This window comes from Solanum tuberosum, unplaced genomic scaffold, assembly GCF_000226075.1.
Source record: "Solanum tuberosum cultivar DM 1-3 516 R44 unplaced genomic scaffold, SolTub_3.0 scf00158, whole genome shotgun sequence".
Taxonomy (NCBI): domain Eukaryota; kingdom Viridiplantae; phylum Streptophyta; class Magnoliopsida; order Solanales; family Solanaceae; genus Solanum; species Solanum tuberosum.
In genome coordinates this window covers 975,363-1,001,230 of record NW_006239083.1, presented here as the reverse complement: position 1 = coordinate 1,001,230, position 25,868 = coordinate 975,363, and the positions used below count along the sequence as shown (strand labels likewise).

The following is a 25,868-nucleotide window of genomic DNA, read 5'->3' as shown; positions in this document are numbered from 1 at the left end:
GGTAATGGAAATATCTCATTGGTTCCAAGTGTGAGGTAATATGCAGTCAATCCAATGCATATATATGGACATCTAATCATAATTTACTAATAAAATAATTATTTATTTTGTGAAACTATCAAAACCCCATTTAGTACAACATTGTCTGCAATGACCAAGTATGCCCAGATTAATGTCTCATAGATTACAAGGCCAAAATTAGTTGTAACATCCAATCTGCACAAAAAATCAAGAAAAGTGCCTATGGAAAAACGATAGTGTCTGATATTGACACTAGTGATCAAACAAAAAACATCATGGTCGACATATATAATTTCTGTTTTTGTTTTGAATTGTAGAGACCAAGTGATGGTGGAGTTCATCAATTATGTTTTGTTCTACATGTTTAACTGATTCTGTTGATTGACAATCTGACCCAAATGTTTTTTCTAACGTTTTTTTTTTTGCCTCTAAACGGTTGAGACAAAAACCTTCAGCTAAAATCTAAGAATATTGCATAGTATTTGGACAGTTTAACCAGTTTTTTTGCCTTCTAGATAAGTGAGCGATGTCGTGAACAGAGTGTAATTATAAGATTAAATACTAATACACATCAAGATCTTGAACACAATAATCTTACATACCTGATGCGGAAGACATCATCACAAAGAAAAACGAAAGCGTTAATCGTAAATGGATTTCTACCTCCTTGTCCTAGCTTTACGTTACCACAACCGTCAGCGATGAAAATATTTTTGAGAATATGTGATAACCCTATTAATAGGTGGAGGGCAGTGGCGGAGCCACCTTACAATGAGGGGTTCATCCAAACCCCCTTTGGCGGAAAATTATATTATTTATACATGGTTAAAATATTTTTTTAGGTATATATAGTAGATGTTGAACCCCCTTTGGCTACTACGTGCGTCTATTTTTTCAGCTTTCGAACCCCCTTAATAAAAATTCTGGCTCCGCCACTGATGGAGAGAGGACCAATTTATAGAGGTTAAGACTTAATCTGGTATATCCATCAAATAACCAATGTACGGACGAAATCTATTATTCATTAAATATTATTTGGGTCACAAGTAAACTTGGGCCATAACTAAAAATTATTCTTACACAGAGGTACACAGAATTGACCTATTAAAGAAGAAATTAGTGGTCGAGTAAGTAATAAGAGTAGTAAGATTATATTTGATGAATGTAAAATATGAAAATCGTGATAGCACAAATTCGTAAATTACTAGGGGGTAAGGTGTAATTGTTGTTGAACATATTTGAATGTTAATAGCACAACCAATATCTTGTACTCCATTTATCTGTGTGATTGTTTTTCAAATGTCTACCTCATGTATGTCCTACTTGTAAATGAAGTGGTCAAGCTCCAAATCCAGTTTGAGTTGGAGTTTCGATTATTGAATTAGTGGGTGTTCATCTAATTCATGTTTTTCTTCCTCATTCATATTATCATAATCGCCAAATTGTTTTTTTCAATTATTCATCATAGAATGGCTCCCTTGAATTAATATCAAAATCAGGCATAGTAAAAAAATAATAATAATCAATATGTATAACTTTTAAAACTTTTTCCAGTTTTAGGTACTTTAGGCTTACTAGAACTAGCAATTTTATTACTTTGTCCAAAAAATGAGAGAGTATGTCTATTATCTTTTTAGGAACCATAGTATAAAAATATAATAAATTCATTGAAATCTAATAAATTAAATACAATTAAAAAAAATAAAAATAAAAATTAAAGATAGAATAAGTGTACCAAATATCTGCGAAAATTACTAGTATAAATTTATAATCATGTCGTAACCAAATATTGAAACTTGAACCTTAAAGTTTGTTAACGCTTGCTCCGTCCACTTTTGAATTGACACACCTATTAAGAAAATAATTAATGACATAGTGAGTTTATCATTTTTACCCTTATTAATTATGAAGTGAATGAAAAGTTCTACATTTTTCAAAATAATTAGTCATTTAATTGAGGGTATAATAGGTAAAAAGAATTTGTCTTTTTTTTATTTGTCAAAATGGACAAGTAATTAAGGACATATGAAGTAAATGATTAGCAAATTGACTAGGATAGAGAGAGTTGAGAGAGAAAAAAAATGGAAAGATGATGAAGAGTAGGGCTACTCAAAATAGAATAAAAAAGAAAGTTATTGATTTATTGGTAATGAGTTATTGATTTAACTGTTTTGATTTGAGATTTTTTTTTAATGGATTAAACTAAATTATATTTATATCATTCGATATATAAAGTCAGTAACTTAGGATTTAATTTCAATTTTTTATTTGTTGCAGTCTCAAGCTTTCGATTATTATATGATATGTTAGTGTTACTTCTAAGCAAAACGCAATTTATCAATTCATGTTCATAATTAATTTGGTTTATTTATCAAATCTTAATGGTTAAACACTTGATAGAAGATCAATAATGTATTTGGAGAATTGAAATATGAGAAAAGTATTTTGTGATGGTGGAGTATAAGAAAGCAATAGAGAGATTGTTACTAGCAGCCGACAAAATTAAGAATGAGGCACATTCTATTTCGTGTTCCTCCTCCAACCAACACCTCCCACCTCCCTCTGGCCCCCTTACCCCCAAACTACAATCCTCTACATATACATATCTGTATCTAACTCTTAGTATTGCTTCAAGAAAATTTGATTCACCTTGTAAATTTCCAATTTTGGAAGTTGGGTACTTGGATTCTTTAAGTTCTTTTTTCTTGTTTGAATTGGGGTTAGCTCCATGTGGGATTCTTGAATTTTGATTTGATGAATTTCCTTCCAAGATGTTTGAGTTACAGTAAATGTAGTGGTGGAGCTGGAAGAAGTGAAATTAGGGGTGGTGAAAGTTCCAATGGTGGATTTGGGAAAGATGGGTTGTTGTGGTTTCATGATATTGGGAATTGTGGGAGTGGGGAATATTCCATGGCAATTGTGCAAGCTAATCAGGTTTTAGAGGATCAGAGCCAGATTGAGTCTGGTCCATTTGGAACTTTTGTTGGAGTCTATGATGGTCATGGTGGACCTGAAACTGCTCGTTATGTTTGTGATCACTTATTTCGACATTTCCAAGGTTCATCTTCTTTCTCTTTGTAATTTTTCCAATTTTTATCTGTTTTATTAGAAAAAAAGATGTTAAATATTTGCTATGTAGTCAATCTACTGCGTCTCATATCGAAATTAGGATAGTCGATTTAAGTGGGGAATGTTGATTCAAGAATGAGGCAAGAGTAGCCCCAAGTCTAATGAGTATTAGGATTTGTCGATTTAAGTGGGGAAGGTTTAGTCAAGAATGAGGCATGACTAGCCCCAAGTCTAATGAATATTAGGATATGTCGATTTAAGTGGGGAAGGTTGATTCAAGAATGAGGCAAAACTAGCCCCAAGTCTAATTAGTTGAAGTCACAGGGTGGGGAGGGGGTCCTTGAGTGGATTCCACATTAGTCCCAAGACGTTGGTTTCTAACTAGAAAAGTGAATGCTTGAGCTTTAGTGAGAAGGGGGCCTTCATGTTTATTGACTTGAACAACTGACCTTTAGATGAACTTATGAGTCAAAAGGAACTTAACTAAGGGCACCTGCTCAGTTATATGAATCTTTTGTATTCCACTTTATTCGGGCCTATTTCATTCTAGAGCTTTATTAAATAATTTTGTTTCTGGGAATAATCATAAAGATATGGAAGTTCCCCGTGATATCTGGTAGCAGTTGCATTGTACTATTGAAAAAGATCAACTCTTGAGAATCCTTGTTACAAAAATTCTAACTCTTAAGGTACCTTCTCTGCAGGTTTCTTGATGAATAGGGTGTATGGATTTTTTAGAGGCATTTCCTTGAGCTCTTTCTAGTCAAAGGGTTTAATTGCATAAATAGCTTAGAGTGTAAAGCGTTCCTAAATTATTTTATAGAAATTCCTGATATCTACTTTGTTAATGTGATCATGTGAAATATTATAGTTGGTTGGTCTTCATTTGGCCCTTCTGCTCCATTACCATCTCTAACTCCCAAACTCCTAAAACCAGGGGGATCAAGTTTTTCATTGATTGTTTCCTTTTTCCTCAAAATTTTTGAAACAGCGAAATATGTTGGATATATTTTCTTGATAATAGAGAATCCCCGAGGGTCAATGGCACACATCATGCACTGCATTCTTAGTACTAGACCAAAGCCCTGAGGGTGAAAGAAATGTATTTAGATATTGAACATTAGGAAAGGAAAACTTTGTAGTGGTTTCATGGATTTTACTCTTAATGCAGCAATATCAGCTGAAGGAAATGGTGTAGTCACAGAGGAGACAATTCAAAGGGCCTTTCTTGAGACAGAGAGAGGGTTTACTTCTGTTGTTTCGGAAAATTGGCATTCTCGACCACAGCTAGCGACAGTGGGGGGATGCTGCCTGGTTGGAGCTATATATCAGCAGACACTCTTTGTAGCAAATCTTGGTGACTCTCGAGTAGTCCTTGGAAAGAAGGTTGGAAACACTGGGGAAATTGCTGCCATACAGCTATCAACGGAGCATAATGCCAATATTGAGTCTGTTAGGTGGGAGCTAAAAGACTTACATCCAAATGATCCTCAAATTGTTGTTCTTAGACATGGTGTTTGGAGGGTAAAAGGAATAATTCAGGTAAGGTCAACTATATGAAAAGTTTCTTGTTATTAAATTATGAAAAAAACCTTCCAAGTTCTCCCTGCATTTCCCATATTCCTATGCTTGTAGAGGATATGCATAGATGCTTAGATGTGTATCACGATCTATAATAGCAGAGTTTGATGTGAATGATGTTATTTCTATGGCCACTTGCAGTAAATAATTAAGCTTCTGTCAGCCTTCTTTTTGCTGGGGAATTACCATGTTATGTATGGCCATATGGTGTAATAATGAACTGAAGTAAACTGAATTTTGGGTAGAAAAGCAGGTTTAAAAACTTTCAAGATGACATCATGTTTTAAAGAAAAATTGATACGCGTCTCGAATATCTACTGTTTCTCATCGATTTTAATATTTTATATTTTTATCGGTAGGATAAAGAATTCTTCTTCTTTTTTTGCCGAAAGTGTCACTAGTCTATGGTTGATCAGTTTGTACCTGTATGTCATACTTTCGAATTGAAGTTCTACAATTATTGCTTTTCATGGATAAAAATTAGAATTCATTCTCTAGTCTGCAACTTATGTCTTAATAATCGGTCTCCTAAATTGACTGCAGGTCTCAAGATCCATTGGTGATGTTTATCTTAAACACACAAGGTTTTGCAGGGAACCAATAAATGGAAAATTCAGAGTTCCTCCACCCCTTAATATGCCTATCCTGTTGGCCACTCCAACAATTTTAAAACATCCTCTACATCCAAATGACTCCTTCCTCATATTTGCTTCTGATGGTCTATGGGAGCACTTGAGCAATGAAAAGGCCGTTGAAATTGTGAAGAGTCACCCTCGTAAAGTAAGTTCAATGCACCAAACCATTGTACTTTTCCTGCATATTCAGTTCAATTTAAGCTAAATATGCTTCTTATGGCAAACTATGACTTCAAATACATGTTTACTTTTGATGATATACATTATTTTATTTTATTTTTTGATAATTCAAGGATAATTTTCAGTAACTACCAAGTATGTAGAAGTCTATAAAATGAAAGCACATCAAACTACTGTAACTTAACCATCTATTAAGAGGAATACTATATTCTTCTTACACTAAAGGCAAACCACACAGAAAACCGAAGAGATAGATATATATGCTACCCAAATCGGTAATCACACAGTGATATACATCCAGTGTACTAAATTGGACCATCCAAGAGTCAACTTCCTCATACACTCCATAAGCGCTTGTCTATACCAGCATAAGTGCACATCCTATGATCGCCCTCATGATTTCTGAATCATATCTTCAGACGTTACTTTTCTTTTAGGTTTTCAAGCTCTCTGGCATTCCCCATTAGATTTCAGCAACTTGTAGATGACTTGCCTAATGTCTTTCCATTATTTATACCCTGAATATTCTCCTTAATTATTCCTTCATAATTTTATTGAAAAGTCGATCTCTTTAACACCAAATAATCAGGTTTTCGGGTGAGAAGATGCTTTCACCTTCCAAGTTCTATTCTCCTTGTGATCTCTTTCAATTTCTGCAAGTAGGTGGATGCCTCTTCGTGATGTCTTTTAAATGAAATGCTCAGACCTTCCAAATCTAGTTTGAAATGGGATCACCGGTTCCTGCGGTGTATATTTTATTTTTATGGTGAATGGTGAAAGAAAAAGTAACAGAAGTGTACCAAAGATGTCATGCATTTTCCAAAAGAGCTCTGTAACATATGGATGATAATCAAATGTTACTTTGATCTTGGGAGTACACCAGTGATTGAAGCCACTCAAGCTGTGGCACAACCTTGAAATTCCTTTGAGTTACTCACAGTTATATCATCTTTACTCTCCATAATAACAACCCTGTAAACTCAGTACCATGCCAAATGACATAATCCTTTTACTCTTCATGATTCAATTTATTAATTAAGGCTTACCCTTCGAGATCCCCTCTCTCTCTGTGTATATATATATATATATATATATATAGACTCTTTCAAAGAGATGGTTTTAGCTTGTTGTCCCTTTTGATGTATTTTGGTATGCATTCTTGAACATGAAAAACAAATCTTCTCACTTTTTCATGCTCATATTTTTCTTGCAAATACAGGGAAGTGCAAAGAGGCTTGTCAAGGCTGCTCTCCATGTAGCTGCCAAAAAAAGAGAGATGCGATATTCTGATCTTCGAAACATTGACAAAAAGGTCCGACGTCATTTTCATGATGATATAACTGTAATTATTTTATTCTTAAACCATGACCTGATATGTAGAGGCGTTGTGCAAGATCCAACACTTTCTATTCGCAGTGCTTTAGAACACTGATTGTTGAAGGAATATATTATTTTTTACTAGTGCCTGAGGTTCTGTCACAACACCAAAATTTTCCTTGATATGCGGCTCCGGAGCAGCATCAGTGAAGCAACTACGCTGTATAAGAGTGTTTTTTTTCCTTTGAAGAGGCTTATAATTTGAATTTCTCAAACCTTGTTATAGGTGGAGTTCAAGAAGAATGCTAATTCAAAAGTTTTGGATACAGTCAACCTCTATGTAACAGCCTTGTTTCATTATTAATTTATTCTGTATACTAGTTTTTGTTTCTGGATTCTGGAGTATTTTGTTAATTTCTTGTAACATTGCCGCCTGTTACAAGTGTTAAAAGGAAATGGTTCGCCACAAGAGAATGATGGCTTTTGAATTAAAAGAGGATGTTGCTGCGGTCTTATTGTTTAATTGGAAGAAATTTATTTCCCTTAGAAGAGAACAATTATTTGACCAATCAAACGAGCTCGCTTGTATTTAATCTTAGTATTTTGTCCTCATAGATTTTGTGTATATGGTAAGTCCTTTGTTGAAGAAATCATATTCTTCAAATAACACAGAGAATATGGTTTCAATTCTTTGAAATGGCAATGGAGGCTAGGCATACGCCGTTGGTTTCAAGAACTTGGAGATGGGGGTCATTTTCTTATTTTGCAAGGTGAGTTACAGTTTGATATTGAAGACCTCTTTTCTTTAATTCATTGATAGCTTCACAATCACACACACACACACACACACACAATTCAAACCCAAACTCCTTGACTACATGTACCCCTCTTTTGGTGCTTCTGATTCCACTGTCTTATTATACTGGACAACCTCATCTAACTTTTTGTGCAGTCATTTTCCATATTAAACCAACTTTGCATTTCTTTGCCCAGGAAGTTTCCTGCCAAAAGCACCATTTGGAGGTTGGCAGGCAAGGGCAGATCCAGGAAGTGCCTTGAGTTTAACTAGCTGGAGGAGCAATGGCCAACTGCACCTGACTCTCTTGAAGCAGTAGGTTAGGTTCACTTCTCTTAATAATATACTGATTCTAATAGATTTTCATATATATATGCAAGGTCGGAGCTGCAAGCAATCTGACCTGCTACATATACACTATATTCGGCCCTGTTGACATGCATCCTTTTCTTTTGCTTACAGCATTTTCTGCTCTCTTAATTTATAATCATTGTTTTCCCGATTTGGATGGCTAACAGTAACAATGGGGAGTATTAATTATAGAATAAACTTCTCTTGACTAGCTATATACCAAATCTGTGAGATTGAATGAAGACGAAAACCGAAAGTGCAATTTTCTATATACAACAGACTTACAAATTCAATGTTACAGTTTACTAGTTTTGTGAAAATTGAATGCAACTAATTTGCATGGGTCCTCTAACAAAAAATAACAAAAAACTGTAAAAGCCAATGATGGTACAGAAACCTTCACATGTAGAACAAACAAATCTCTTGAAAAGATGGAACTCAGCGATGTATCAGCAAAGGCAAATAACAGAACATGAAGACAATAACTCACAAGAAAGAATCTGCAAGAACACGAGAAAATCACTTATGAGTGAAGGAGATGCATCTTCTATATTTAACAAACAGTAGTAATCTAATATGTGTATGATAAGTTATTATTGAAAGAAAATACGACCCTCTGCACCCAAGGGTGTGGCCTAGCGGCCAATAAAGTAGGTTGAGCACCATGAGGTCTCAGGCTCAAATCCAACAGAGATAAAAAGACTAGGTGATTTCTTCCCATCTATTCTAGCCTTAGTGGACAGAGTTACTTGGTACCTGTTGTTGGTGACAGGTATCCAGTGGAATTAGGCGATGTGCGTGCAAGTTGACCTGGACACTACAGGGTCGTTTGGTTTGAATACAAGTTATGTTGGGATTAGTTATGCTGGGATTATTTATCTTGGGATTAGTTATCCTGAGATTGTTTTTGATTGACTGTTTGGTTTGTTGTACTAAAACTATTATGCATGGTATACTTTTTAAGAATAAGTTGTTTGTTTACAAAAATACCCTCCATTTTATTTAGGTTTTATATATGTATTTTTTAATAGAGTTTTAGTTATTTACTTTTAAAAATAAAATTACGTGAATTTCATTTACTTAAATTTGTATACCACGTAAATAGAAATAGGTCCGTGGGAAGCTCTCCTCTTTACTATCACAAGTTAAAAAAAAATTAATCAAAATTGAATTAAAAACTGTATCAAAATAAATTGGATCAAAACTCCAAAAATGCATTAAGAAAGCAGAAAAAAGTGACAAAAATACACCAAATCAGATGCAAAAACTGCACTAAAACAGCAAAAATTGCATAAAAACAATCACAAAATTTGAACCAAATCTGAATCAAGACAGCCGCAAAAAATTCACCAAATCAATAGCAAAAACTGCACTAAAATGGCTATCAAAAGTGAAAAAAATTAACAGCAAAAACTCTAGAAATTTGACCAAAATTCACTAAAACACTTGGTTAAACTTGAGGAAGTAGCCATACTAACAAAAGTGATGATAGAAAGGATTTGAAGGACATTTTTGTCATTTTAATTTTTTATCCCAGGATAAGTTATCCTGATATTGTTATTTCACCTAGAAGGAAGGATAACTTATCCCAGTACTATTTGCTAATATTGGGATAAGTTATCCCATAGTTTGTCACCAAACAAGGAATAAAAAGGAACTAACAAATTATCCCAGGACTATTTTCTTTTATCCATCACACCAAACGACCCCTACGGTTATTAGAAAAAATATGTATGATCCCTCTCCCAGTAAAACAAAAGCAATAGAGAGAGGTTCTTATGCAGCTGCAATAAAAAAAATTGCGCACAGGACATTCCTCAACTTATGACATCTTCATCAGCCAAAACTAGGATCATCAGGCTATGTAAGACTTTAGCTTTGACAAGTTAGGTCTGCAGGGTTTACCCTGTGGTCACTCAAAGGGTAGCAACTGTGAGTTCCCTTGTCATCAAAAAACTTGCCAAGACTAATAAATTGGTGAAGATTTCATAACATGCAAACTGGACTGTATTGCAGAGTTACATTCAAGTGCTAGGTAGATTTGTAGTTTATTTTGACCATGGATAACTAGCATAACAACAACAATAATGCACTTTTTATGAGCCAGGATTCTAAACAAAAATTATTCAGGGTTCTTGGGAAGATGTTGTTCAAAGGAAAAAGCCCCTTCCACGGGTATTTGTTAATGACAATCAAAAGGAACTTCTCATTGGTAGCTATAACTGAATATTTTTGGTTCGATAATGCTGCAGTTGATTAAAATCAGTATCTTTTAACTGAGTTTTCAATTACTACTGAGCAGTACTTTTAGAGGAGACTTTCATATGAGTTGTTTCACTGTCAGATTTTCTGCAGTTAGGACTCTATTCTTCACATTTATAGCCCGTTTAGCCAAGCTTTAAAAACCTGTTTATTTTGATTTATTTTTTTTGTCAGCAGTGCTTTCCGAAAAAGCACCTTTAAAGAGGAGCAGTTTGTGTTTGACAAATTTATTTGAAAAGCACTTTTGCCAATATTAGAGAACCAATTTGTGCTTGGCTAAGGTTCTGAAAGTGCTTCTGGGAAAAGCTTCTTTTTTCAGCTTTTGCTACTACTCAAGATTCAACAACACATATTTCTTTCCTAAAAGCTTAGCCAAACACCTCAACGCTCTAAAAATAAGCACTTCTGGCTTCACAGAAGCTTGGCCAATCCTATTTAACTTCTGCTTCTTCTATAAAGAGGATCCAGAAATAAACTTTCTTTCTATTTTAGCTCCTTTATTATGTCCTGTTCCAATCGAAGCTAACATGACATTCTGACTTGTAACTAAAGTGATGATACGGCAAAAGCCCAATACAGACCACAACAATCACAAGAGTTCACATAAATAAATCTTTGTTTTGAGATGATAACATTATCAATCAAGAAAATATCACATGAAATCTTATTCAGAGTAACATGCATCTCCAAATATTATCTTCTTCCTTTTCCTTTTTTACCGTTCAAGTTACTCTTTTATGGTTTTATTTTTCTTGTAATAACTCAAGAATGGAAAGAACAGACAGGAAAAGCATCAGAAACCTCAAGGGTAACATGCTTCGAGTTAAGTAACAATAGCATTAGCATGTAAAGGACACACTGCTCTAGGAAGCAGTTACTTACATATTGACTTGGGAAGTATATCACTGCATGAACTTGTTGAGGTGATACCAATAGTCTTTGTTTTAATGTATCATAGCTTTGCAATTCAAATATTTTCCAGTATAGAATGAAGGCTTGAAACTCGACGGCGGAACAATGGTTCTAGCCTGAAAGTTGGCACCCCAGTCTGCCACCTGTTTGTATCATACATCTCACTCCATGCCTGTACAATTTCATCAACTTTGAACCCTGGAATAGAACAGGTACAATATGTTAAAGAAAATCACTCAAGAGAAACATAAAAAGACCAGTTAACAAATATCTCACTCATATTTTACCTTCGAGAGCAGTTTCATTGGAACAGTGGTTCTTTATCATGACTGCAATATCAGAATGTGATGCTCCAGCTAGTTCAAACTTTTCTACTGCAACATCTAGACATTCTTCCCAGGTTGGTAATCCTATCTTAAATTCCACCACGGAACGTTCGTAGAGCATGGTTCCCCATAACAGGTAAATCTGAGACCTCATGTTTTCAGTCTGCTCTTTAGTTTCTTCAGATGATTTATCTTTAAGTATACCCTCCAACCCCCTTTTGTACAATTGAGCTTTATATTCCTCATATTTTGAGAGTCCATTTAGATGTTGTTCTTCCATCTCTTCCCACATTTCCATCCCTCTGTCAATGCTATCCTCAGCCTTGTTGTATAGCTCCAAGATCTCTGCACATGTCCCTGTCTCTAATTCAACTTTACTCCCAACCAAATAGTACCATGAGAGTTTTGCTTGTTCAAACTGCTGCTGACCGAGTGCAAGAAGGCTTTCGTAGAAATCTGGCTTGACTCTAAGAGCTTCTTCATACCTCATTTCTGCAGTTTCATATTCTTTTTCTGCCCATTCATATGCAGATCTAACCTGCTCCGACACCGTCTCCCCAGAACCCTCTTCTGTGAAAAATACTTCTTTTCTTGCTCTAGACATGTGTACATTTCCCCAGTTAAACAAAGACAAAGCTGCCATCTCTTGGAACTGAGCTGAAGCAATGTCAAAAAGCCCTTCTGCTTCTTCATTTGTAACAGTGTCCTCCATAGCTTCTGAATATAATTTCATTCCTGTCTCGTGAAGATCCAGATACGAGTCACAATCAACTCCAACATGGTTCTTGAATAGCCTTGTGAATTGGACAAACCAGTTCTCAGGGCAAATTGGCCCTTCATTCAGTTCCCCATCCTTTTTTACTATAGTTGATCTGCAGATGCTCGATTTCTCATCTTCATCAACCCTCAAATACATAGGTTCTTTATCTGGACTAACTTCTTTGATGTAGAGTCTTAAAGAACCTTGAAGATCAACAGATGATTCAGCCAACCTGAGCTCATCAGTAGTTGTAATAGTTACCAAATCACCTTCTTGATCCCTGTACTTGATAAGTGCGCCCTTCAAATTTGGAAATCGATCTAGAACTATGTCTCTCACAAGTCGAATACTGCAACCAACTGGTAACTGTGCCCATCTTATATCCTCTCCAAGAACCAACTTCACTGTTCTTGTCATTGTTTTTTCTCCCTGGACGGTTCTCTTCTCCTCCACTACCACCTTGTCCTCGGCCTTCTTTTCTTCGACTCCATCAATCTTCGTTTCCTTAATCTCAACTATCCTCTTTCTATCAAATTTATTGTTCTTCTTCTCCTTTTTCATGTTATCCTTCACAACATTGGCAGATTCTGGAAGGGGTAAGACTAACTTTTTATTTTCAACTTTAAGTATTTCTTCTATTTCCTTTTTAACCTTGTCTGCAATCTCTAAAGCAGTCAAATTGTTAGGTTCAATACTCAAGACATGGTTCACATCTCTTAAAGCTAAATCAAGCCTATTCAATGATTCATAACACTTTGCTCTCTTCAACAAAGCTTTGCTATACTTGGGAGCAACTTCAAGTGCCAAGTTACATTCATTTATAGCTCTTGGAAACTCGCTACGCCCCATTTGCATGTAGCAACTAGCCAAGTTGCTATGCAAATAGGCAACATCAATATGGTTCCTAGGAAGCAATTTGAGTGCCTTCTCATACTTCAACATGGCTCCCTCGTGATCGCGTTTCTGAAAGAACCTGTTCCCTTCTTCCTTCAGGTCTTTAGACATCTTGATAAACACAGCTGTGTCCTCATCAAATGCTTTTGATTTATGCTTCACATTTCCATCATTTGACTTTGATTTTACATTACTTTTCGTCTTCCCAGTTGGCTTCCCCATGGTTTGTCACTCCAATAAGCTAATCTAATTAGAATAGCCCCAAAATCAACTTATAATTTTGTCCTGAAAATCAATAAATAACTATAACGATGCTGCGGAATCATCGAAAATAATGAAATAAAGACCAATCTTTTCAAACATGTTCATGGCAAATGATCATCAAACTCAATTGTACAGATGTAATTTTGATTTATGGAATTAGATATGCCTTGTTGAAATGTAACCTAAATTTGAAAGAGAGAAAAAGAAAATTAGATTACCTTCAATACACGATGAACACGCTCTCCCAACAAAAAGATCATATGAAAGCTTCTCCTTCACTTATTTTAGAACGTATCGCTATCTTGAAATAAAAGATTATCCTTGATTCATATATATAGTCGATCGATAACAATTAATCGATTGATATATATGGAAGAGAAAAGGAAATATTGACAAATAAAGCAAATCTGCAATGATTGTTTGTTTGGATTTGTTTTCTTTTCCATTCTCTTCCATGTTTGTTTCTACGTTTCATGTTCTCTTTTTTGCGAGACGTGGCCACCATAATTTTGACCAAAACATTCTGAGGACTCTCTCAATTTGGCTTTAAATTAATCGTTTCAACAGTAATAATTATTTTAGAAAATATTTGTTGGATTTTTGTTTATGACCTTTTTTAAGAAAAAAACAATAATGTTGTAAAATATTGTGTATGCAAAAATTACCAAGTAAAATTGATTAAGGGTATATTTATGATCAAGAGCAAAATTCATAAATTTAAAATTCTGAATCAGTTTTTTTATTGTGCCAGACTTGTGTTAGATTTACGAGAAAGCCAAATGATTTAGAAAAATGATCAAAAGGATCCTTAATCTACAGAAGGTGGGCTATATATACCTCTTAACAGAATTTTTATTTTGTATTTACTTGTTTTTTATTAATTATATTTTATCTTCTTTTTTTTATAACTCTACCTTATACCCTACTTTTCTAGTAGATTTATTCTTTAAATTACGTATGTATAACGTTATGTAACGATAGAAAAAATGATATAATTTATTAAAATAATATAGAAAAATATAATATAATAAGATATATTATGAAACAATATGTAACCGCCATTTAAATAGAGTGTTAAGAGGATGATGGTTGTGGGAGGCCATTTTCCTATTAAGTAAATATCTCTGCTCTGTGTGGAATCATATAAATTTCAACTGCAAATTCCACGAGAAAGATGTCCAGCCATATCTGAATCAACAACATCTTGGTACAAACCTTTTATTGCTAAAATGTACTTCAAAATCCACTTCACAATATTTCAGTATTTTGTACCAAGATTTGACATGATGAATCTACTCACAACTTTCACTGCATAGAAATATTTTGTACATATTGTCATGAATTATTTTTTTTAAAAATAAGTCGTAACTGGGGCTCAATGTCTTTAAGTTGGAGTAAATTTTAGGAATAACAAACATAAAAATCATATTAGCAATCTATAGCTACAATTTTGCTATTTGCGCTCTATAGCAAACTAGCTATGGAGCATCTGATTTGTATAAATCAAGCGTTTGTGTCTATGAAAATTGTGTTTTATATGTATATGTTCTTTGTGTTAGGCTATAGTGGCGAGTGAGATTAGGAGAGATGCAAGCGAGAGAGGGCAGATAATGGAGAGAGATGAATTGTATATGTATATCGGTTAGATAATTGTATGTATGTAACTAGTATGTATATGTATCAATGATTGTGCTTGTATATCTGCATAAAATTTGAATTTGTATACGATCGAATCGAGTTAAAACATTTGTATTTGTATTTGTATATCAAATCTCTCTCTCGCTTTATACAAACACAAATTATACAAAGAGAGAGAAAGACAAAAGAGAACTGGGCAAGTGAAGATTTGTATTAATATAATTTTAAGTGTATAGGACGGAGAGACATGTATTTGTATTTGTATATGCAGTCTCTCTCACTTTATACAAACACAATTTATACATTTGTGTTTGTATAAAAGTGAGAGAGGCAAGGGAGAGAACTGAGAGTGGTGAGCGAGATTCAAGGGAGATAGGCTAATAACAATGTGTTTGCTGCGAATTGGAATTAAATGAAATTGTAGCTATAACATTTATTTTGAATTAATAGTTTGCTATAATGCACAATTTTTCCTTAACTAAATTTTTTAATCAAAACTTTATTCCAACAAATCTTAAATAATTCAAAAGATATATCGAAATATCTAAACAATTAGAAAATGATGCCAAATGTGAACAACCATAACCCTACTAAAAACATGTTAATGAAGCGTTAATGGTTCAACAACGTTGATGGTCTAAAACAAAATCATAATAAGAGTCCTTGAATATTTTTTAAAAAAACTTTGTATATATTTTTACTTTAAGTTATTCTTACTTTTTGAGATGTGAAATTACTAAAAATTGTTATAATCAATTTTCTCTAATGATTTTTTTTTTCAATTAATCTCTCTTGAGACTTTGTTAATCTTTGTTAGGATTTTATCAATTTTAATTTTAAAAACTTGTTTCCGAATATTCAAATGTTAATAAAATTGTCAACATTATTTAGTAAGCAAAATATATGCATTTGAAAACAATCAAGTCGTTTCTTCTGATTGAGTATAATAAATATTAGTATCTTCTATTTATGTCATTTTTCTTAACACTTATCATTTGAAAACAAGGCTAAAAAATGTATATCTGAGGAACATTATATTTTGAAAAAAATCGTGGTGAAGGTTTTTTTTTTTTCTCATGTTCCTTTCTCAATTATTTCCCCAGTAAATAGAAAATTTTAAAAATAATCATATGCTTTCAATTGATCAAATCTATTTTGAAAATAATAATTTGTAAACCTACTATTATTGAAAAAAATAAGGCCCCAAGTAGTGTTTGCTATACCGGCTTCACCCAAGAGCCTACACTTTCTACTGGAGCACTAAGGGGAATGCACAGGACATAAATTTTCTGGCTAATACCCAAAAAATGCTGGAAAAATTCTAACTGAAAAGAAGAAGAAATTCCACGGTGAAGGGCGGAACTCACCAAATCAACTTCTGAAATAAAGCAATCTAACTTGTTATCTGCTCGTCTATGAAACCTGCGTCTACATTGGCATAGGTCAATGTAGATTCCAAAAACAGAACGTCAGTACACTACGTGAGTCTCAACGTTCTCCTCACTAAAGTCAAACCGAGACCTTAAATAAAAACATGTAGTTAATGAACATATATGAAAGAAAACAAATTATAGGAGTAATTCATCCCAAGAGCAACATGAAAACATCACTAAAACTTGTAGGTTAGTTCATTAATTTGTTTTTTTTTTTCACTTTCTTGTGGCTAACTATGGCAATTAGTTACCCTTTATATAGTTTCCTTCAGTTTTGTGATCCCCCACATGTTTTAACTTGTCACTAACATATCAGCCATATACAGGAGCAAAATAATGTATGAATTTATAAATTTCTTCAAGTAACAACAATGAGTCATCATAAACCTGTCAAACTTCTTGGTGCTTGTTTCAAACCATAGAGACTCTTCTTCAGTCTACAGACCAGATTTTTCTTATCTGCCTCTATGTACACTTCAGGTTCTTACATATACTAGTCTTTCATCTTGATCTTCATGGAGAAAGGTTGTCCTTACGTCTAAATGCTCAAAATACAAATGATAATAAATCTTATGCCACAACAATACTAAACGCAATTCAAATAGTAGGTAATTCAACCACATGGGAGAAAATCTCAGTAAAATCCATACATGCCTTTTGTTGGAAACCTCTTATTACCAAACCTTAGCTTGCCATATGCTTCTGTTTCACCCTGTAACCCATTATTCTGACTTGTCTTTCCCTTCCAGTAGTTTGACCAAGTCCCAAGTTTGATTTATGTTGAGTGAGTATACTTCATCCATTTCCTAAATTCACTTGGACTTGCTATCAACCTGCATTGTCTTATCAAAACAGCTAATCTCACTGCCATTTGTTAGTAACAAGTAATCAACAGAAGGAGAATATCATTTGTTTGGAAACCTCTGTCTTACATACCTTCATAGCAGAATTGGTGTCTTTATTGTTTCTGGCTCGTCCTTCTCATGTGGATCAACCTATTCAACATTGTTCTCATTGCCAGCCTCTCACACCTTCTTACTGGTGCATCCGAACCCTCCTCTTCACATGTCCGAACTATCTTAATCTAGCTTCCCTCATCCTTACTGGTGTATAACTTCGTTTCTAATCTTATCTCTCTTAGTATGCCAAACATCCAACTGAGCATCCTCATATTTCTACTTTATCTTCTAAACATGTGTGTTCTTGATTGGCATGGGCTCTATCCTTATACAATAAAGTAGGTCTAACCATCACTCTATAGAACTTACCTTTAAGCCTTTAGTGACACATTCTTATCACTTAGTATGCCAAATGTGAACCTCCACAATTCACCCACCCACTCCAATACAATGTGTGAATCATCGTTAATATTTTCGTTTTCTTGGATTATAGACCCAAGATACTTGAAACATCCTCTCTTGGGTATGACTTGTTTATCGATCTTTACTTCCACCTCCACTTCATGTGTTACATCACTGAACTTGCACTTCATGTACTTTGCTTTAGTCTTGCTTGATTTGAAAGCTTTAGATTTGGAGCTTGTCTCCAAACTTTCAACCTACAGCTAACTCCTCTACGTGTTCGTTAATCAATAATATGTGATTAGCGAATAACGTACATTACAACACCTCTCCTTAAATATACCATGTTAATTCGTCCTAACATACTAAGGGTTGATCCCTAGTGCAACCCCGTCATGAACAAAAAATGTTCTGAGTAGTCACCTCTCACAGTTCCTACCCAAATCTTTGGTTCCATCATACATGTCTTTAATTGCTTTAATATAAGCCACAAAAACACCTCGAAAGTCCAAACACCTTTATAAAACTTCCTTAGAAATTTTATGAATTTTATTGTATGTCTGTTCCAGGTCAACAACCTTCTTACAAGACGAATGAGTTATGTGGTTGCTAAAGATCTTTAGGTATTGGTTGAAATCTATCTAATAAAAGAATTATGTCAAATACAGTTCAAGCATGAACAATAAGTGTTACTTCAGAAATAAAATAATTGTAGATTTCTTGCAAGAAATATTAATGGATATTAACAAATGGGGTGGCACCATTCCAATGGTGTTGTGTTTAGGTTGATAATCAAAAACTTTTTTTTCCAAGTCCACTCCTTAGCACTTTTGTCTTGTGTTACAAGTGTTTGTTATATATAATTTTCAAGGGTGGATTTTTCCATGAGTATTGAATAGGAGTGTGAATGAATATGAACAAAAAGGGAGATAATGAAGTAAGAACTACTCAAGACCTCCCTTTTTTTGGACTCATTCCTCATTTTCTAACTTTCCCTCAATATGCCAACCAACTCCAGCCATTTTTAGTCATACCGTGACTTCTAGAATGTCCAAATTAGCTGTTCAAAATGTTCGGGAAAGTTCATGCTTAGGACCACTGGCATCCTAACTGGGCCATACCAGTACGTACAGCCTGTATCCCATTTTCTTGCTTTCATTAATGGCGTTTCTCCTTTACTTAATTTCCAAATTATTATTTCTCTTTTTAGCCTTTACTATTATTGTTTTCATTATTGTAATCTCAAGATTCCTCTTTTGTTCATTTCATGATCCTTTTACTTTGTCCAGTATGTTCACGTGTCTCACTTGAATTTAACATTTATTTTCAATCTTCCTCCGTGATTCCAAGACAAGGGTAAGGTAAAAATTACGAAGATCTGTTGTTAATATACGTACACGGCATCCACTCTCCGTTGGTCCAAGAATTTGAATTGGCACTGAATACTCCGAACCTGAAAACAATGACACCAAAAAGAATAACATTAACAAATTCAACTAGAAATAATAAAATTATATAGAAAAGGAATACCTCGAACGATGACGCAAAGATGCCAAAACACGACGAACGCATATACGGCCGACGAACGCACATACGGCCAACGAACGGGAAACGCCATTGCATAACGTAACGGTGTACGCCAAACACGACGGAAAACACAAAGGCTGTGAACGAACACAAAGAGAAACAAGTCACGCCACTTCATCGAACATCAAAAGAAGTCCACACACAAATTTCTCATGATTTGTTAATTAATATTTAATCGAAGTTCCGAATTCCTGATTTTTTGCTTTAAATTTTAATCTGTTTAATTAGATTTTAAAAGTCCAAATTGTCCTTCAATTGCAATCAGTTACTGCAACAACACCATATGTACAAGGTAGAATTCTACTACTTCCATACTGCATCAAAATTGCCCTATAGCTTTCATTTCACCACCGGAGTAGTAAGAACCGCAGCCTGGATCAGACGCCACCGCCGGAAAACTCTCAAGAGATGAGCCTCAGTTAATATATGAAAATCACCAACCTGTTACACCACGGAAACGGAAATTTCACAGGTTATCAGCTTTGGACATTCTGGAAAGCCGGCTAGGACGCGGTTGAAAGTCACCTCGACGTCTCTGATGATGCGACGATGGCCTAATAAGAGCTGCCAAAGCTCGTTTCACTAAATCACCTTCAACAGACCAGATACGCACCAGTGAATTCGTCATTGCCGATCTCCGTGCATTCAATCGGCTAGGCGAATACGAAATCGAAGGAATATTCTTCACATTCTTATGCATACTACACCTGAACGAACCAGGATGCGTCGTAGGTGAGCATAAGCACGTTCTCTTCGGAATCTGCTTTCGAACCACCTGATCACGTTGAGACACCGCCATGGAACGCCGAGGAGAAATGGATCTGTCAATGGAGAACCTAACGCTAGGTGTAGAATTCACCGGCGCCAGAGCGTGAAGATTCACGCGCGTCGGAGAAGCCGATCGATTGAAACACCCGGTCGACGGAGAGGAATAAAAACTAGAGTTGCTGTACGAAGCGAACGACATCGCATCAGTTGCGGTGGTGGTGGTGTTACAGAACCGGCCGGTAGGTGAGATTGACCTCTCAAACGCCGATTTAAGCAACACCGACCCACTAGGCCTTCTAGAGGAATTCGCCATTTTCGCTGAAGATCTATATAAACAATTTCTGTTTGTATAGATCTCTTAAAAAGTGCCCTAAGGCTTTTCAGTTTGGCAAACCTAGCGAGTCTTGAAGGGTAAATTTATAGCTGGGAGAAGATGATGGTCGGATTGTAAATAAGAGGAAGTTTTGAGGTGTAATTATTAAAACAAATTGTGAGTGTGGTTAAAGTAACCATGATCACTAGTTAACCCGAGAGTGGAGGTTGAATATGGGCTTCTCAATAGACAGCGAACCTATACAGCAAACGACAATAATTGGAGCCGTTTTGGCTGACTGCTTTTCCAGAGAATAACGTTGAGTACCACGTATTTGTCTTTTGTTTGATTGTATATAAATTTGAAATTCGAAAAAATTTTAAATTATGATTTTTAAACTTTGAAATTGTATTTAGTTATGTATTTTTTACTTAGATTGTTTTAAAATTTTGTGAGTGAAAGTTAAATTTATATATGTATTTTATTTTATTTTATTTTAATTTTTGTAAAAATTTATGAGTGAAATTTTTTTAAAAATAAAATAAAATGATTTGAGTTGGCTTTTTGAAAATAGTTGAAGATTAAATTTTCAAAATTTTATCGGATAAATATTCAAATATAAATGTACTATCAAACGTTCACTTTCAGTTAGATGCATTTTTCTTTAGTCTTGACTCTTTCTATGAGGATATGAATTAAGTGAAAATAAATTTTAAATATTTAATACTTATTTAAATTGATCTGGTGTGAAATTTTTTTGAGGAATTCGTAATTATAATATTAAAATAAATAGGTGAGTCGGACTATTTTGATGGTTAACATAAGTAGAATCAATAGACGACAAAAAAAATCAATGGACGAGTTGAGTTATAATTTATTAAGTAACATTTAATTGAGTCAATTCGAATTGAATTTTAAGTTATTTTTCTTTCATTTTTATTTGTTTATTATATTAAAATATTTTTTAACTAGATATAAAAAATTATCCTTTTATACCTTTAACATAACTACTAATTCCCCCATCATTTTTCAAAAACAAAATTAAAATGTTAATAGTCATGCATATTATGGTAAATATATATTTTATTTATTATTATTTTAAATAAAAATTGTAAAATTCATCGTGGACAAGTGAAGCGAATAAAAGGAATATAACCTATCTTGTTTAAATTGTCATTTTCTTTATTTATAATTTATTTATTTATCATAACTATATTAAATAATAAGTTAAAATGAAAAAAAAAATTATATACCGTGATAAGTTTGTTATTTTTTTGGATCAACTTGGATTAAATGTTCAAACTATATAAAAGAAAAATATGGATTATATGCGCCGACTTAAATTGGCGGAAGCATAGGATAGGCTGATTTAGGTCTGACAAAATAGATCTGTCATATATATCTAGCTGTCCAGTACTCTAGTTAATCAAGTTGGACCACTTTTATTTCCTTATAAAAATTTGAAAATATTGGTACTTTTAATTTAATGTAAGAAATTAAAAATTAAAAAAATGAATTTATATTTTAAATTAAAGATATACAGAAACATCTTATTTGTAGTTATTTTCTTATTTATCAAATACTTACCAAAGTTAAAAATTAACTTACCCGAACACCCTCTTAATCTTATAATGTTAAATATGTCATATAGAATGTTAAATAAATAAAGAAGTATACAAAAATGTTTTTTATATGTCCAGAAACTAGTAATTTATATAAAGATATCTTTGATCTCTTAAAAAACTTTACATTATTTATTTGCTTCATATATTGAGGAAACCCTAGTCCTAGTATATTGACGTAACGTCACATAAAACTTGAAAGTGACTATGCACCAGAAACATAAATTAAAATTGATGTTCTGACTCTAATTACGAAGTATTTTTATTAGAATTTTAATCAATTTGAATTTCTATCGTGTAAGACAATTTAAGAACAAATTGTCCTCCTTACAAAAATTATATTCAAACTATGAATTTTGAGGCTTTTAATTAAATATGTGGCATTCTATCAATTTCATTATTATTGGTGATGAAAATTATAATTTGTTCCGTTCAATGAAGAGAAATAGGGGATGGAGGAGAGAAATTTCCGATCCAAGTTACTTACTCCCATTTTAGTTATCACTTGATCTCAAAATAATTGTCACTTTATGATTTTAAAGATTAGTTAAAGAATTGATCATTTGTGAACTAAATGAATGGTTAAATTACAAAATGTAAAAACTAGAATGGACTTTTTTTTTTGCTGAATAGAATGGACTTATTCTTCTGTTATGTTTTTTTTTTTCCTATAAATAATAGCTTGTTGAAGCTTTGTGGAAAAAAAGCAGTTTTTCTAGATACTTTTAGAACCTTGACCAAAACACAAGTTATTGCGTTGGTGTAATATGCCATAAATATAATAAATTATAAACAATAAAAATGAATAAATAAATCTTTAGGTTGAGGCGCATATATCTTGTTCTTTTTAAGGAAATTCAAGCTCACTGCGGCATAATCTACACCGATTCAACAATATATCTCTTGACTTATCTCCTTCAGGATACAACAGCCCAACAACGTCATACAACTAATTGAAGAGTCCAAAGCTCCACAAAAAGAACATTTTCTTCAACATATAAATATTCTATTTTGTATAGTGAATATAGTTGAAGACTTGGAATGTTTTCTATCTCTCTACTCTCTCTTTCACTACACTAACCTCAATATACACTCAATATAATACTACTTATCTTTTTTACTCTATCTTTTCTTGTACATCTCTTGTTATTTCTTCTTGTACCCAACACAAAGAAAGACCACACTATTTATAGGTGATGAATTATTCCTTGCAGTGAATATGAAGATAGTGGGTAGTAAATTTGCCAAATAAATGGCCCAAATGTTACATAAGTTACAAGACATAAAGATAGAATAATGAGTGAAATAAAGATTTGGTGGTTACATTAGTTACTAACAACTAATGACCACTTTCTTCCATAATTGACGAGAGTAAAGAGACACAAATGTAATGTCCACCAATGGACATAACATGATACATAATGTGACATATAATATATTTTTATTAATATTAAAATGTCACACCAATAGATTGTTTTAATATGATATAATACAAAATATGTGCTCTTTAATTTGATCTCATTTTAAATTTATACTCTTCAATTGGGTGTATTTAAATAGGTACTTAAATTTATATAAAGTTGAACAAGTAGATACATGCGTCATATGAGACACAATATACGTAGGACATAAATTGTCATGTAGGACGTATATGTTTATTTATTCAAATTTATATAAATTTAAATGTCTACTTGTGCACACCCAAAATTATAGGATATAAATATTAACTGGGCTAAGTTAAAGAATATATTTTTACATTATACCATTAATGATAAAAATAAATTTTAAATTAATTAATCAAACATAAAATGTTACTCGTCAAAAATATTTTTTCTTAAAAAGAGATTCGAGAAAAGATATTTTTCAAAACAAAGAAAATTTGAAAGTCTAGTCTAACATGCTATAAGCCTTTAGGCAATAAGTTACATTGAGATAATTCAAATTCATTTGACTATATTTGAATTTTGAGCCACCAAGCTTTTATTATTGGGTGACATAATTTGTGTTAATAAATCTTCTTTTAAATAATTGTATCGCACTAGTTTTAAAGAGTGAAGGTTAAGTTTGATGAATTAATAAGATTTTTTTAAAAAATTTTAATGGCTAATCTTATTAAATTTGAGTTGATCCTCTATTTATAAGGAAAAATTGACTTGATCTCAAAATTAAAATCCCTAAATTTTCTTAAAAAGATAAACATTCACTATATTTATACTCAGTAATAAATATTTTTTCACTTAACTAATTTATATTCATGTCGTATATGATATTTAAAGCTCTTTATCATAAAGTTTTTATTTTTCAAAGTTTAAATCCAAAAACTCTTAAGTTGTCCTTTTCTACATGGAATTAAAGTCAGAGACAGAGAGGATAAGATCATCAAAGCAATTAAGTGTTGATATTGAGATTAAACCAATGTATTGGGCAGATATAAATTTGGTTGCTAGTGGTTGCTTGGATTATCTTGTGGTTATCCAAGTCATGCTAATTAATAAATGATAATTTAATTTTTTAAAATTAACTTTACACAAAAATAATGACATATAGGGTGTTTTAGATAAGAAGAGTTGCTTCTGCTTCAAACGCTAAAGTTATAATGGTTTATGGGTTAAGAAAATTCCTTAAAAAATGTTTTTAAAAAAAGAAGAAGTAATTTTCGTTTAAAAGAAGATTTTAATAAAGCGGAGAGATTTTTTTCCATAATTTTTTTTTTACCCCACCCACAACCAAAGTACACATTATTTTTTATTACTCCTTCGATTTCTATTTACTTGTCAAATATTTTCTAATTTGATTTTCCTTTTTTAATTGTCATTTTTGACAAATCAGGAAGGAAATTTTTTTTCCTTCCTATTATATCATCAACTTATTAACATTATATTGAGTTAATATTTTTGAAAAATATAGTGAGTAAATATGTTTAACACTCTATCAATTAATAGGAATAAAATTATAAATTTTTTATATCAATCATTGTTTTCTTAATAGGTATGTCTAGTCAAAATTTGACAAATAAAAAGGGACCGAGGGAATAATTGTTTTTATATCTATACACGATTCAAGCTGAAAATAGTTAGTTTGACCTTTTATTTTATTTTTCTCTCATTGTTTCCTTTTTTACTTCTTGAGGTTTTTGGCAGAAATTAATGTCAGAAAGTATCATGTTTAAAATTTGTAGAGCATGATCTAATATAATGTTATGTCTTTTTTATTTGTTGAAAGGCATATTTAGACAATAGTATAAAAGGTTCATAAATTATATTAAAAAATTAAAACAAAAAAAAGTCAATTACTAAATAGTCATCATGAAAAAGGACCACAGGCAAAAATTATATTCATGGTAACGATCAAAAAGAAGTTGCAATAATTAGGTCATTTGGTTCTTTGATGATAAGAACAATAATGTTATTCAAATTATATTGGTGTTGACCTTATAAAACCACCCTTTGGGACACACTAGGGTTGCTTTATAAACTTCTTCAAGAATTTTCTTTTTATTTTCTTATCTTGTTAGTAACGTTATGTTGTTGTTGATGATTATCGATGGTCACTTTTTAAAAATAAATATTTTCTCTAATGTTTTAAAAATTTGATCAGACCGTCTATATCATGATCTGATTAGTGAGATAATTATGTGGCATTAATAACGTAAGTACTCCTCGAAAAGTAACTATCCTATTCCTTTTAAATTAAAATACTTATTGGGGTTACTTTTAAATGAAGAGTAGTCAACAAGGAATAGCTCCACTTCTAAGACTTACTAGATAAGCGTGCCCGTGCAAGGCACGGGCATATTGTGGGGATAAAAATAGTTGTAAAGAAAGACGTGAAAAAAAAA

The 25,868-nt window shown here is 32.9% G+C and overlaps 3 protein-coding genes across 7 annotated transcripts; 1 reads left to right on the top strand and 2 right to left on the bottom strand.

Moving 5' to 3' along the window:
• Positions 1–2,428: 2,428 nt before the first annotated feature.
• LOC102581887 (probable protein phosphatase 2C 42) lies at positions 2,429–8,497 on the top strand. 3 transcript variants are annotated; one of them, XM_006353609.2, is made up of 6 exons: positions 2,429–3,079; positions 4,262–4,632; positions 5,215–5,451; positions 6,706–6,798; positions 7,476–7,573; positions 7,797–8,497. In XM_006353609.2, exons 1-6 carry the CDS (start codon positions 2,776–2,778, stop codon positions 7,870–7,872), a joined length of 1,179 nt encoding a protein of 392 aa, XP_006353671.1. In that variant the 5' UTR covers positions 2,429–2,775; the 3' UTR covers positions 7,873–8,497. The 3 variants fall into 3 exon arrangements, with proteins under 3 accessions (XP_006353671.1, XP_006353673.1, XP_006353672.1); XM_006353611.2 differs by lacking the exon at positions 7,476–7,573; XM_006353610.1 differs by lacking the exons at positions 7,476–7,573; positions 7,797–8,497 and having other exon boundaries at positions 6,706–7,318.
• Positions 8,197–13,927, bottom strand: LOC102581551 (uncharacterized). Its single transcript, XM_006353608.2, has 4 exons — positions 13,587–13,927; positions 11,412–13,389; positions 11,095–11,322; positions 8,197–8,450 (listed from the first exon to the last, which is right to left on the bottom strand). Exons 2-3 carry the CDS (start codon positions 13,324–13,326, stop codon positions 11,180–11,182), a joined length of 2,058 nt encoding a protein of 685 aa, XP_006353670.1. The 5' UTR covers positions 13,327–13,389; positions 13,587–13,927; the 3' UTR covers positions 8,197–8,450; positions 11,095–11,179.
• A 2,188-nt stretch (positions 13,928–16,115) lies between these two features.
• Positions 16,116–20,503, bottom strand: LOC102581215 (uncharacterized). 3 transcript variants are annotated; one of them, XM_006353606.2, is made up of 4 exons: positions 19,643–19,755; positions 19,271–19,404; positions 19,138–19,193; positions 16,116–16,434 (listed from the first exon to the last, which is right to left on the bottom strand). In XM_006353606.2, the coding sequence occupies exons 2-4, from the start codon at positions 19,361–19,363 to the stop codon at positions 16,224–16,226; spliced, it is 360 nt and encodes a 119-aa protein (XP_006353668.1). In that variant the 5' UTR covers positions 19,364–19,404; positions 19,643–19,755; the 3' UTR covers positions 16,116–16,223. The 3 variants fall into 3 exon arrangements, with proteins under 3 accessions (XP_006353668.1, XP_006353669.1, XP_015166913.1); XM_006353607.2 differs by lacking the exon at positions 16,116–16,434 and having other exon boundaries at positions 16,763–19,193; positions 19,643–20,503; XM_015311427.1 differs by lacking the exon at positions 16,116–16,434 and having other exon boundaries at positions 18,367–19,193; positions 19,271–20,503.
• Positions 20,504–25,868: the final 5,365 nt, after the last annotated feature.